This window comes from Protomyctophum parallelum (genome assembly GCF_964188405.1).
Source record: "Protomyctophum parallelum genome assembly, chromosome: 2".
NCBI classification, from domain to species: domain Eukaryota; kingdom Metazoa; phylum Chordata; class Actinopteri; order Myctophiformes; family Myctophidae; genus Protomyctophum; species Protomyctophum parallelum.
Genome location: NC_139699.1, coordinates 63,228,025 through 63,241,247, shown reverse-complemented (window position 1 = coordinate 63,241,247; position 13,223 = coordinate 63,228,025). Strand labels below are relative to the sequence as shown.

The window sequence follows — 13,223 nt, the reverse complement described above, 5'->3', positions numbered from 1 at the left end:
TATGGAGATGTACAGGCATTTATTAATTCTGTCCTGCGTCTGTCTACACCAATGCTTCTCAACCTGGGGGTCCCTATATGACAGTGAAGTGACAATTTAATGACTTTTAAGACATTTTTAATGCCAAAAGAAAAAAAGACCATTACTGCATCAAAATTCATCAAAAAACTATGGTATAAAAACTAGTCAAATAATATAAGAAAGGGGAGAATTTGTGAAAGTAGCAGATCTACAAGCCCATGACGCCTCGTAACGTGAGGTGTTGTGAGATCTGATATTTTCACACTATTTATCTGTGGAACTGAAAATGTATAACGCCTCAACATGCCTTGAACTGTCCCCTGTTCAAATATGACTTTTGGGGTGTCCCCTGTTCAAATATGACTTTTGGGGGGTCCCCAGTTCAAAAATGATTTTTTGGGGTCCCCAGTTCAAATATGACTATTTTGGGGTGTCCCCAGTTCAAATATGACTATTTTGGGGTGTCCCCAGTTCAAATATGGTTATTTTGGGGGGTCCCCAGTTCAAATATGACTATTTTGGGCTATTTTGGGGGGTCCCCAGTTCAAATATGATTATTTTGGGGTGTCCCCAGTTCAAATATGATTATTTTGGGGTGTCCCCAGTTCAAATATGATTATTTTGGGGGGTCCCCAGTTCAAATATGATTATTTTGGGGGGTCCCCAGTTCAAATATGATTATTTTGGGGGGTCCCCAGTTCAAATATGATTATTTTTGGGTGGTCACGGCATGGAAAGTTTGGGAACCACTGGTCTACACTTTGTATTTTTCCCTCCCTCCCTCCCTAAAGGTCATTGTCTTGGAGCTGACCTGGATGTTGTCATTTTTATGGTCCTGTCTCTTAAGGTCGACATGTTGACCTGTATGCTGTATTTTTGAGTGGTGCAACCACTCCCTTACGGAGCTATGTGTGTGGCTGGGTGTGTGGCTGGCTGGGTGGGTCTGAGCACGAAAACAGCATGGTTGATTTTCACCATTTGTGCGCAATCTCACACACACGCATGCACGCACGCAACTGTATAAATATGATGATTTCAGGTGTGCCAGTACAGTACAGTAGAGGGTACATGCTGTATTTTCTCTCTCTCTCTAGGTCGCTGTCTCAGAGGTGAACCTTCTCAACTGGATGCTGTATTTTCTCTCTCTCTCTAGGTCGCTGTCTCAGAGGTGACCTTCTCAACTGGATGCTGTATTTTCTCTCTCTCTCTCTAGGTCGCTGTCTCAGAGGTGACCTTCTCAACTGGATGCTGTCCACAGCGTGCCAGCAGGGTCACATGGAGGTGGTCAGGCTGCTGGTCCAGAGCTACAAGGCAGACGCGGAGGACAGTGCCATCCGCAGTGACGAGTTCGCTGTCATCACAGGGCTGCCGCTCTACGCTGCCGCACGAGCTGGTAAGGACTAGGGATGGGTATCGTTAGGATTTTTTCGAGTCCGGTACCGATTCCGGTTCTGCTTATCGATTCCGGTTCTTAACGGTTCCCTATTTCGGTTCCAAAATGATATAAAAGAGGTCAAATGTTTAACAAAAAAGCTCAATGTCAATTTAAGACATGTAATGCATAAATAGTGTAACATCCTCTTCCTCCTCATTCAGTTGAGCCATTTGTGGATAATATAGTACAAAAATTAATGGTATAAACTTAAGGTCAATTGTTTTTCACAAAGCTTTTATTTTTAAGACTTTGATTTAAGACAGATGAATAGAGTATAGACCAACATCCTTTCCTTTAACAGTTGAGCCATTTGTGGATACTACAGTTACCTCTTACTACTACTGACAATGACAACAAATATGCCTGAGAGACTACACAACATAAACATCACTGCAACACAAAGTCAGAAATCTAGAAAAAAATAAAAAGATGGTCTCATGTATTCTCATGTGGTGCACAGTCTGCATGGCATGTCAGAGCAGAGTGTATACTGTATACTAAAGACATGTATAATGAATAGTATAACATCTTCTCCTTTATTGAGCCATTTGTGGATAATCTAGTGATTCTTTCAAATGTATCTATATAATATCGATTCTGTATTTACCCAGGGCAATAGTGTTGTAGGCTACTTCTCTTATTACCAATAACAAATAAAAGCATGTCTGAGATCTGAGAGCAACACACACACGATTGACTGTGTAAATCAGCATCGCTAATGAAGGGGAGGGGGCAGCGCATCAATGGGGGATCAATGAAAACAAAGGCGGCTTGCATGCTGTGGTTTGCTACTAACATAAATGTGCATGCACACGGGCTGCCCAAAGTAGGCTATCTTTTGTTGTTTTTTCGCCACCTCTCGAAGTTAGACGCCGTGATCACACACACACACACACACACACACACGGGTGCGCACTCGAAGTGAGTGCACCAACGCTTTCTCTCCTTGTCTCATGTTGATTCAATGCTGCGCAGCCAGCGTGCTGCGCACGTATGCAGTGAAGACTCAGACAAGGCGCAAGATTCCTGTCCCCTCTTAAAAGTTTCCTCCCATAAACTTCACTTGAAAATTACGTTTAAGAAACTTTAATAATGATGTTGCCTCAGTGCCAGCCGGGCACAGCGCGTGTCACTGTCTCTAGACTCCTCGACAACTAACTCCATGCAGAGAGTGGCTCCGCCTCTGCAAGCCACAAGCCCACAACTCGTCGCTAATGCAACGCAATGTAGGCTTGTAGATCAGCTCTGTTCCCTGCGCATCTATTAAGGGAAGAAAATAAATAAATATCGTGTGACTGCGTGTCTGTGGGAACCGATAGAGAGAACCGAAATTGAATTATTGTAATGGACACTCGGTACCCAGGCACGTTCGGTTTGGTACATACTTGGTCCCGAGATTCGGGACCCACCCCTAGTAAGGACACATGTGATTTACCACTTTGTGATTGCTTGGTGAGGAAGGACACATGTTGATTTACCACCTGGTGATTGGTTGCCTCAGAGCCATCTAATAGAAGAGTTATGACATTGAGGGGGCAGAAACCGAGCACTGTTCATGCAGCCTGGAGAGGGACTAGCTGGAGTTTGAAATACATTGTTTTCACACCGGGGCGGCGCAAATAAGTGCAATTTCAGGCATGTGTGCAGCATGACAACGGTTTTAAAGTATTGTACAGTAACAACTAAAGTCACTGTAATGTTTATGTTGTACGATTACTACAAAACAATCTAAAATATTGGGATTTAAGATCATTAAAGTTGGGCTGTTGCCTGGGTCCAATGCATTTCTGTCTACTTCCGGTCCAGGTCCCTATTTGTTGTTCCCGTTCTCAATAGAAGTCTATGTAGGAGAGCCACCATTGGACTGAAGCCGTAACTCTGTCTTACTCTATGGCTCTGGGTTGCCTTAAAAAACACATCAAAGCGACTCACTTCAAAGGAGTGGCGGCGCGCTCCACTCAAAGCACATTCTTGACGTTAAACTGTGTTCAAATTCTTGACAATATACACATGACCAAAAAAAAAAAACGTGTTTCAACCTAGTGCCGCTGATTTTTCAGCTTTTCCACAAATTGTGATTACGTGATTATCGTGGCCTTTCTAACAAACAAAGCCACTGTTGGTCGGAGTGGTGTTGCAGTCTATTGTTCTGTTACCCGCGTGTCTTATTGTTTAGAAACACAATCACTCACAGTCCGGAGATCTGAAAGTTCTCCGGACCGAACTTTGAGTTTCTAATAAAACAAAAATCACACCCGTGTGAAGTGAGTGGTGCAACTCCATGTGGGGGGCCCCGGGGGGGGGGACCCGGAACTTCCAGACCCACAGGAACGCGGCCAGTGTGCCGGCCTGGTTCCGGCAAGCCGCCCTGCGTCCGAAACGGTCGAGAAATGACAGTTACCATGTGAGGGGTCCCCGGAACATCCAGACCCCCAGGAACGCGCCTAGGGAGCCGGGCCGGTTCCACAACGGAGCAGGGTTTTCCTCGTACACTCTCATGGACCGTGCGTGCGTGCGTGCGTGCGTGCGTGCGTGCGTGCGTGCGTGCGTGCGTGCGTAATGAGGAGATAGCGTGGTTCCTCCTCCACAACGGAGCAGGGTTCTCCTCCTACACTCTCATGGGCCATCCTGTGTGTGTGTGTGTGTGTGTGTGTGTGTGCGTTGTCAGGTAATGAGGCGATAGCAGGGTTCCTTCTCCACAACGGAGCAGGGTTTTCCTCCTACACTCTCATGGACCATCCTGTGTGTGTGTGTGTGTGTGTGTGTCTGTGTGCGTGTGTGTGTGTGTGACCAAGGCCGAATTAGCCACACAGTATTTTGGCAATAGAATATTCTTTATCGTTATTACTTTATAAGACATACATGATACAACCATTAATTATTTGAGGTGCACTATTTAAAGTGCGAAAGGTATCCATGTTGTACAACCCTATTGAGTGAATAACCCTGGGACTACGCCATACGTTGATTAATTGAAGAGCAACGTAAACTCTTTTGTCATTATTATTCTTAGCTTCAGTTTGTTCAAGGACACACACAGGTTCACGTTTTATCAGGCAAGAGAGCAAAAACCATAAATAGGCGGAGAGAGACTGACTCTGCATCATGGATCAAATATAACAGTGTTTCATGAGCACTCTAATATGGCCAATAAATACAATATCCTACTCGAAAATACTCCTAAAATCGAAACTAAACTACAAAAGAAACGATAACAAAACAACCAAATAAATCCTTAAAATCGTCCATACAAAAGTGTGCAAATAGACAGACAGGTTTAGCAGCAGCGTAATAATTCCTCCTCATATCATATTCTTCCTCTTCAATGTATCACGGAAATTGGAAACAACATATTGATACTGTAGGTATGAAGTCTATGAAGATGCTTGGTATATTACAAATCTGTCCTTTTGTACTTCCTTCATGTCATTTAACACTATAGCTTAATTTCCCCTCATATTAATTACTGTAATATTGTCTGGGCTGCTACATATTCAACACATCTCACTAAATGACTGATCATTCAAAAAAGGTTTCTGAGAATGATTTCACATTCAAATCGGTATGAGCCGTCTGCCCCGCTCTTTATTAAATATTCACTATTACCCATTGACAAAGTAAACGTTTTTCAGACCTGTTTATTTATGTTTAATTAAAAAGAATGCATACAAGACATTCCGTCTTCTTTTCACAATTTCTTCCGTGTTACTTCTGACATTCACTCCCACCCCACAAGGCAAAGAGATGATTTTGAATTACCCTATTGTCGCACTTCCAAACATCAATCTTTCATCAAATGTAGAGGCCCTCATCTATGGAATTCCCTAGATGCTTCACTTAAATCCTCATTATCCATGCCAATATTAATAAAAAAAACATCTAAAGAAATATCTTATTTCTTCCTCTCTGTAGATTACATGTTTTACTTTGATGCGTTATATTTTCTTTTGTTTTTGTATTGTTTATTTCCGTTTTTTGTGCAGTCTGTGTTTTTATTTCTTTACTGCACAGCTGCCCCCCTTTGTCAACTTGTAGACTTGTGTACTGTTCTTTATGAACTTTTAATCCGTTTAAACCAATGACCTCTTCAATACAGGAAAGGATTCCAAATAAGCCAGCTGGCTTCTTCCCTTCCTTGCATTGTATTTTTGTTCTTTGATATGTTATTGTCTATTTTTTGTACTACGTGCTAAATAAATAAACCTAAACCTAAACCTGTGAACACACATTTAGTTGCTAAACATTTTTTATTTTGCTAAAAGTGATTTTTTTGCTTTTTTGGCTTTCATAGGGACCAAACTGTCAGAAAATTATCGGGTTCAAATTTTCCCGACCCCCCACCCCTTATTTGGGGGGTCATATATTTTGGGACCTCGCATAATAGTACGCCAGACAATTAATGTCCGATTTTCATAATATTAGTGTTGTTTTATAGGTTTTTAAATATTCTGAGTTGATTTCTTACTCTTTGAAAGTAGCCAGAATAATCTTTTCTGACTTTTGGTTGGGGTCTTTCTTCACCCGGGGCCCCCCGGACTCATCTCAGTACTCATTACATTCCTCGCTCTGCTCCTGTTCCAGAACAATGTCAAATTAGATAATAATTTAACCATTAAAAGTTTTTATAGCTGGGCACTGATTACAAAAAAGGGTAGTAGTTAATACCAAGGGTCTTCCACAGGGGGCCGGGACTAGTTTTGCCCCTATTCTTGCACCCATATGTGATTTGCAAGTATTTCGAATAGTATTAGAATATCTTGCGTTTATGTAAAGTACTTTGATAGTTTATTAGTATTCTACCATTATTGTTGACAGATGTTACTGCAGGGAATAAAGGTATTGCAACTTCTCACTTTGGGCACGAACGTGTCCATTTCACACACTGCGCTCACACACACACACACACACACACACACACACACACACACACACACACACACACACACACACACACACACACACACACACACACACACTTAAACTCTTAAAGAGCCCATGGTCAATTATGCCTACAATACATTATTTGCAGGATCAATTCATCTTCGTCATCATCATCTTGAATGTCCTCCCTGATAGTGTTGACACAGTCTCCACCATAGCATTTGCAGAGAGGAGTGCAAGGCAGGTTATTGTTTGAGCAGCTGCACCGTCCCTTGCAACCTGCTTTGCAACCACATTTGATGAGCTCAAGTACTGCCTTTGGAGCAGGGAGGGCAAGACACCTGACTGGAACATACCCTCCACTATCTGAATTCCATCCATTTTGTTCGATTGGTGGAAGCTCAGGGAAATTTGTCAGGTATGAATGACTTATCCCGCATTGTGACGTAGTTGGCACAGAGGATATGTGGTAGCAGTGCAGCATGAGTTGGAGGTAGCATCTCACCCTCCAAGTTCTTTGACCGAATTAGTTCCCATCTGAGTAATGGCAAGGTTGTTGGGACTTTTGGACTGTAAACACGGCATGCAAAATGCTCCAATGACTCCAATGGTGAGGGAAGCTTGCCGTTAACAAGCTCAGGAGGAATGGAACCCATTCCAAGGTCCTTGAAGCAATTAATGGCAGGATCATCATCATCAAGCCTCAAGTAGGCATTGACCCATGTCTTCTTGGAGATTCCAACTAATTTTCCTCCCAAGTCAGCACCAGACAAATTGTGTAGGCCCAGGAAAATTGTGTAGGCCCAGGAACAATGTCATTTTTTGCCCCATCTGACACAAGCGCTGATGAAACCAGACTCTTCAATGGTGTGTTCTCTTTGAACAGATTGCCTCCACAGTGCAACTTCCTTGAAGACCTGGAAGCTTTTGGGAAGCTGTTGAGGTACTGATTCACTAGACCAGAAAGATGAGGTGTGGTATAGTGACTAGTCGGTCGAGAGCTGCTTCATCTCTACTGAGTCCAACCATCCCACCATGTCCCTTTAGCTTCTTGATTTCCTGCTCAAGGGCTTGCTCTGTGAAGAGATGAGTGAACGGTATGTCTGACTTTGCCACCACAAATTCACCTAACTTCAGTGCGTTCCATGTTTCTGGGTCATCCTGTTCAAGAGCATTCATTTGGGCAAGATAGACTGGCATCAGTCGAGCATATTTAAGGAGATCACGGGCAAATAAATACTTGATGAGTTCCTCTAAGGATGACAAGTAGTCCTCCCAGTCACCTGACCGACAACAGAAAGACAAAGAGAAAAGAGAAAGACAGCAGCATCCTGGCTGATCTTTATTTAGCAGCAATATTTGCTAAACTTGGGTCTGAGGCACCTTACTTTGAAAATAGCTGATCTACAACCTTGTAGATCAGCTATTGTTGGCTAAAGTTCTCCTTGGAAAAGGGATGCTATGGTTCAAGTGGTTTAATGTAAAAAAAGAAAAAAAGTTCCTATCCCACAAATGATTTGGTGGGCCCCTGTATAGTAACTCTGAGGATCCGCTAGGGGTCATGTGCCCCCTGGAAGACCCCTGGTATTGGCTACTACTATTTTTTTTTATATCAGAGCCCAGCTACAAATACTTTTATGCTTCATTTATGATCTAATTTGACAATATTCTGTAGCAGGAGCAGAGCAAGGAATGTAATGAGAACTGGGATAGGCCCAGGGGTCAGTCCGGGAGGTCCCAGGTGAGGAAACACCCCTGCCAAAAGTCAAAAAAGATTCTTCTGACCACTTTAAAAGTTTAAGAAATCAACTCAGAATGTTTTATACAAAACAATTCTAATATTATGAAAATCAGACATTAACTGGCTGGCATACTGTTCTGGGAGGTCCCAAATAGATGACCCCCCCCCCCCCCCCGAAACGGGGTGGGGGTCGGGAAAATTTGAACCCCATCATTTTCTCATAGTTTGGACCCTATAGAACCAAGATCTGCAAAAAAAAAAACAATTTTTGCACAAAAATCCTACCGGAGCTGTTTTTTTGACGCCTCGGCTCGTACCACACTAATAAGGCAAAAGCCAGTTCCTCCGTCCCATAATATATAAATACAGTAGCAGCCTTTCTAGGGTGGTGGAATCGACAGCGGGATAGATCAATACTCAGTGCTCACACACAACGGACAGTTGCCTGTCCGCTGACGTTGCTGCGTATCCGCACTCTGTAACACCACTCCTGGTCCTGGCTCGCCCACCGATGGATCAGCTCACTCGATTCTCCCCGTCATCACCAGCTTGGTCACACACGAGCCCTCTCTCTCTCTCTCGACTCGTATCGTGGTGTGCCAACCGATCTCTCTAGGTCCTTCTGTCAACTCTTGACACGCTCACCAGAGTAGCACACACACACACACACTCAACACAAGAGTAGCACACACACCCTTTCCCTTCACGTGCCTCTTTTATCTGGGGCAAATGTCAATGTCAATTGAAAGCTCCTCCTCCGTTCCCCACCTGACAGCCATCAGTCAACGACGCTGACGTCATTGACATTGTCATCGTAAGTCTCTGTTCACACATAAGTGTGTGTGTGTGTGTGTGTGACTGTGTGTGTGTGTGTGTGCGTGTGCGTGTGCGTGCGTGCGTGCGTGTGTGTAGGTAATGATGAGATAGCGTGGTTCCTCCTCCACAACGGAGCAGGGTTCTCCTCCTACACCCTCATGGACCATCCTGTCTTCAGCAAACATCTCCTCAGACAGAAGATCCAGGACTCCCCCTCCCCTTCCTCTGAGGAGGACGAGGACGCAGAGGAGGACCAGGTGCGTCTATGTACAGCAGTGCTTTTCAACCCTTTTCATGTCAGGATGACGGCAGATGGCCTACTTGTGTGCAAGGCGCAAGTTGGCAGCTCGACAGAGTGCATTTCTAGTTTCTGTTTTGTTTCAACCAAATCATTTTGTTGTGTAGTTCCTGTATGGGAAGTGAATGTGATATTGTTTATTTATGTTTTTGGTGTCTTACATGTAAGGGATGGGTCTTCACGACAAGACACGACAATAACGACTCATTCATTCATTCATTCATTCATCCATCCATTCATTCATCCATCCATTCATTCACGCGCAGGCCGTCAGCGTGTGTTGGAGCGGTCTGAAGCTGCCCTGGTTGGAGCTGGACTGGTTCATGGACTTGTCCAGTCGTGTCACCCGTCTGGACCTGTCGTCCAACAGGCTGGCAGCGCTGCCCTCCGTGGTGCCCTGGGGACTGCTCCGACTGCAGAGCCTGGACCTCTCCGACAACCTGCTGAAAGATCTGCCTGCTGCGCCCAGCTCCCTGGAGGTTCTCTGTACCGGGTAAACTAAACACCTCATAATAGTGCAGGCGTTTTGAGAAATGTCCCAGAACAAATTGCAACAGAAATGCTTCCAACTGTTTTTTTTGTTTCATAAATATGTTCGTAACAACATATCAAAAGTCCTAAGAAGTGGTGGAACATATTTGAAAAAATGCAAAAAAAATAGGTAATGGTAGTATGGTACCTTTAACAACCTATACAATTTCACATTTTCAAAGTTTCATTCCGCTTGAAAGTGGCATGTTCTCGTCTTTTCTCTTTCAGTTTACGCCAGTTGATTCTCTCTCAGAACCAGCTGACCTCATTGCCCACGGGACTGCTTCATCTCACCCACATCCAGAGACTCATAGCTTCCAAGAACCAGCTCGCCTCCCTGTTCCACATCCCTGAAGGTATGTTCTCAGCATTATTACACTGCACTACGCACTAGCACTCACTGTACTGTCAATATAAATCACTCCCTGAAAGCAAAAGAAGAAAACAAGTGTGGCGCTGCTCTGCGGCGACATGGGCATAAGGGCTACACTTGCATGTGGGTCCTTTGTCTAAGACACATTTCTTCCTCGGAATACAAAATAAAGCTTGAACCTTAAACAAGTTCAGTAACAGGGTTCTCCCAGTCCCCATCTCTACAGCTCTTTAGTAAACACAGTACATTGTTTGGATTTTGTGACAATTTCAATAATGTATTTTTTGTGACTCACAGGGATGGAGAGACTCCTGTTACTGAACAAACACTATAGCCTACTGTAGCAATGATTACTATCGCAATATAGATCCTTTCATCACTTAAAAATATCGCTTACCTTACCTTCCTTTAAATTAAGGACCATATTGGCATATTCATTCATTAATTTCTTCATCTAAACGGCATTATTACATGTAGAGTTAAAAGCAGTAGAGCTTGTGTATTTTGGGGGGATGTACAGTATATTGCATGCAAAGAGATTTGGAATGACTTTGTATGCAATTTACTCTTTTTTTTTTTTTTAAGATATTTTTTTGCGGCTTACGCCTTTTATTGATTTTTTAAGGGATAGAAAGTAGGCTGACAGGAAACGGGAGAGAGATGGGGGGATGACATGCGGTAAAGGCCGTGTCGGGTCCGGGAGTCGAACCCGCGGCACACCGCGACTGGATCACCAGTCCGGTGCCCAGACCGTTACGCTACGGCCTGGGCCTGCAATTTACTCTTAACCCATTTTGGGGCGTGAACCCCTTTTGGTGTTAGCATTATGTTATGCTTTAGCTATTGAAAAATAGCAGATCTACAAGCTCATAGCGCGCCACCGAGTGGCGCGCTACGAGCTTGTAGGTCTGCTATTTTTTTTTAAATCGAACGACATTTTTAGAATCTGATCTCAGGTCAGAATGGGTTAAGCTTTGCTCTGTTCCATCATCAGCCACCAACTGGATCGGTCTCCGTAAACTGGAGGAGCTGGATGTCTCTGACAACGTTCTGACCGGCCTGCCGACGGCTGTCACTCACTGCTTCAAATCCCTGCGCATCCTCAATGTCTGCCGTAACAAGCTCTCCGCGTTCCCAGACCCATGGGCCTGCCCCCTGGTAGGTATCTGTTGTTTCCACCACCTTCCCAGACCCATGGGGCCTGTATCTGTTGTTTAACCACCTCTCTCTCTCTCTCTCTCTCCAGAAACAGTGCAGAGCCTCTTCCAACGTCATAGAGAGTCTTCCTAACACCATGTCTATCTTCTGGAGGACTCACCTGAACGAGGTGGACTTCTCAGACAACCTCATTAAGGAGCTGCCCTCGTATATATTTGAGCTGGAGGTATTTTCTATTGACTTACTGAGCAGTGTGCATGTGCATTGAGGAGGCCGTAACAATTCTTAAATGTCAAACATACTCTTACTGGTTTAAATGCAGCTCAATGTGAATTCATTCTGATCTGGTTTAACCCATTCTGACCGGGCACCCATTTTGGTGTTGGCATCATGTTATGCTTTAGCTATTGAAAAATAGCAGATCTACAAGCTCATATCGCGCCACCGAGTGGCGCGATACGAGCTTGTAGGTCTGCTATTTTTGAAAAAAATCGAAGAACGACTGACATTTTTAGAATCTGATCTCAGGTCAGAATGGGTTCGTCAGACCAGCGTGTGTCCAGTGGAAACCTCGTATGAATCTGATCTCAGGTCAGAATGGGTTAAATACAGCTCAATGTGAATTCATTCTGAATTTCTGATCTGGTTTAAATACGGCTTAATGTGAATTCATTCTGATCTGGTTTAAATACAGCTTAATGTCAATTCATAATTCATTTTTATCTTGTTTAAATACAGCTTAATGTGAATTCATAATTCATTCTGATCTGGTTTAAATACAGCTTAATGTCAATTCATAATTCATTCTGATCTGGTTTAAATACAGCTTAATGTGAATTAATTCTGATCTGGTTTAAATACAGCCTAATGTGAATTCATTCTGATCTTGTTTAAATGCCGCTTAATGTGAATTCATAATGTTCGGTGGACGGTGGTGACACTTACATCTACAGAAATTCATTACTTTAAAACACCACAAGATGGTGCTGTTGCAACAGTGACATTTTACTCATGCTTTTTCCTCCTTAAAGCACCAGGAAAGGGACTCTAATAATGATATAATAAAATCAGTTACAGTTAATACAAAATTTTACATTAACCGTCTTCCTGCCATTGCCGAAGCCCTTCGGCAATTGAAGCATTAATTTGATATTAACGCTTGCTGCCATTGCCGAAGCCCTTCGGCAATTGCTCTTTTATAGTGCTTATGATTGATCAAGCCATAATGCTACTCACGTTAGCCGGTTAGCTAGCAATGTTGTTAGCACTGCACTGGATCGTTCATATTAATTCACCGTCGCCATAAGAATCCATTCTATCCGTTTCTTTCAATCGCCTGTATCTCCTATTCCTTGTCCCAGATGGCATTTTTGGTCAAAACAGCGTTTCTTTGACGGCACGAGCCGACGTTGTGGAGTGCTAAAATGTACCGGCATGATTCGATAATGTAAACAAAGGTTGTCTTGGCAACGTAAAGCTGGCAGGGATAAGCTCACTTCCGGTTGAGGCAAAATGTGGCTTTTCAAAATAAGAGCTCAAATTAAAAAAATGCTGGCATGAATTAGGTCCTAATTTCTCAATAAATGGCAGCAGTAAAAGGGTTAAGACATTAAAACATGGTAATACATCATATATAAAACAAAAGGAAAAAGAATAGTCATCATGAAACATACGTAAGCTAAGAACCTAACAGTGGAATATCTATATAATGAAACTATGCATATTCACTATAGTGCTATGTCTACATGAAATGCCGTCTAAGTTAGATAAGTTGCTCTTTGCGTACGCCTGTACGGTCGTCGAGGCTAGGGCTAAGTGCTACGGGCTAAAATGGAGTCTGAAGGGCTGGGTTTTCAGATTACGGCGGTGGTTTAATTATGTTTTGTAATCATCCCGGTAATTAAAATCTAGAAAGTAAAGTTGTCAAATAATTGTAAAAGTACAATATTTGTATCTGAGATGTAGTGGA

At 43.2% G+C, this 13,223-nt stretch overlaps 1 protein-coding gene across 1 annotated transcript in view; it reads left to right on the top strand.

Annotated features, from left to right (window-relative positions):
- lrrk1 (leucine-rich repeat kinase 1) overlaps positions 1-13,223 on the top strand; it is a 126,876-nt gene that overhangs the window by 26,391 nt on the left and 87,262 nt on the right. The window contains exons 5-10 of the mRNA XM_083791897.1: positions 1,235-1,414; positions 8,991-9,151; positions 9,459-9,685; positions 9,952-10,079; positions 11,091-11,254; positions 11,343-11,480. Of these exons, the coding sequence (XP_083648023.1) occupies positions 1,235-1,414; positions 8,991-9,151; positions 9,459-9,685; positions 9,952-10,079; positions 11,091-11,254; positions 11,343-11,480 (998 nt within the window). The remainder of the gene's footprint in view (positions 1-1,234; positions 1,415-8,990; positions 9,152-9,458; positions 9,686-9,951; positions 10,080-11,090; positions 11,255-11,342; positions 11,481-13,223) is intronic.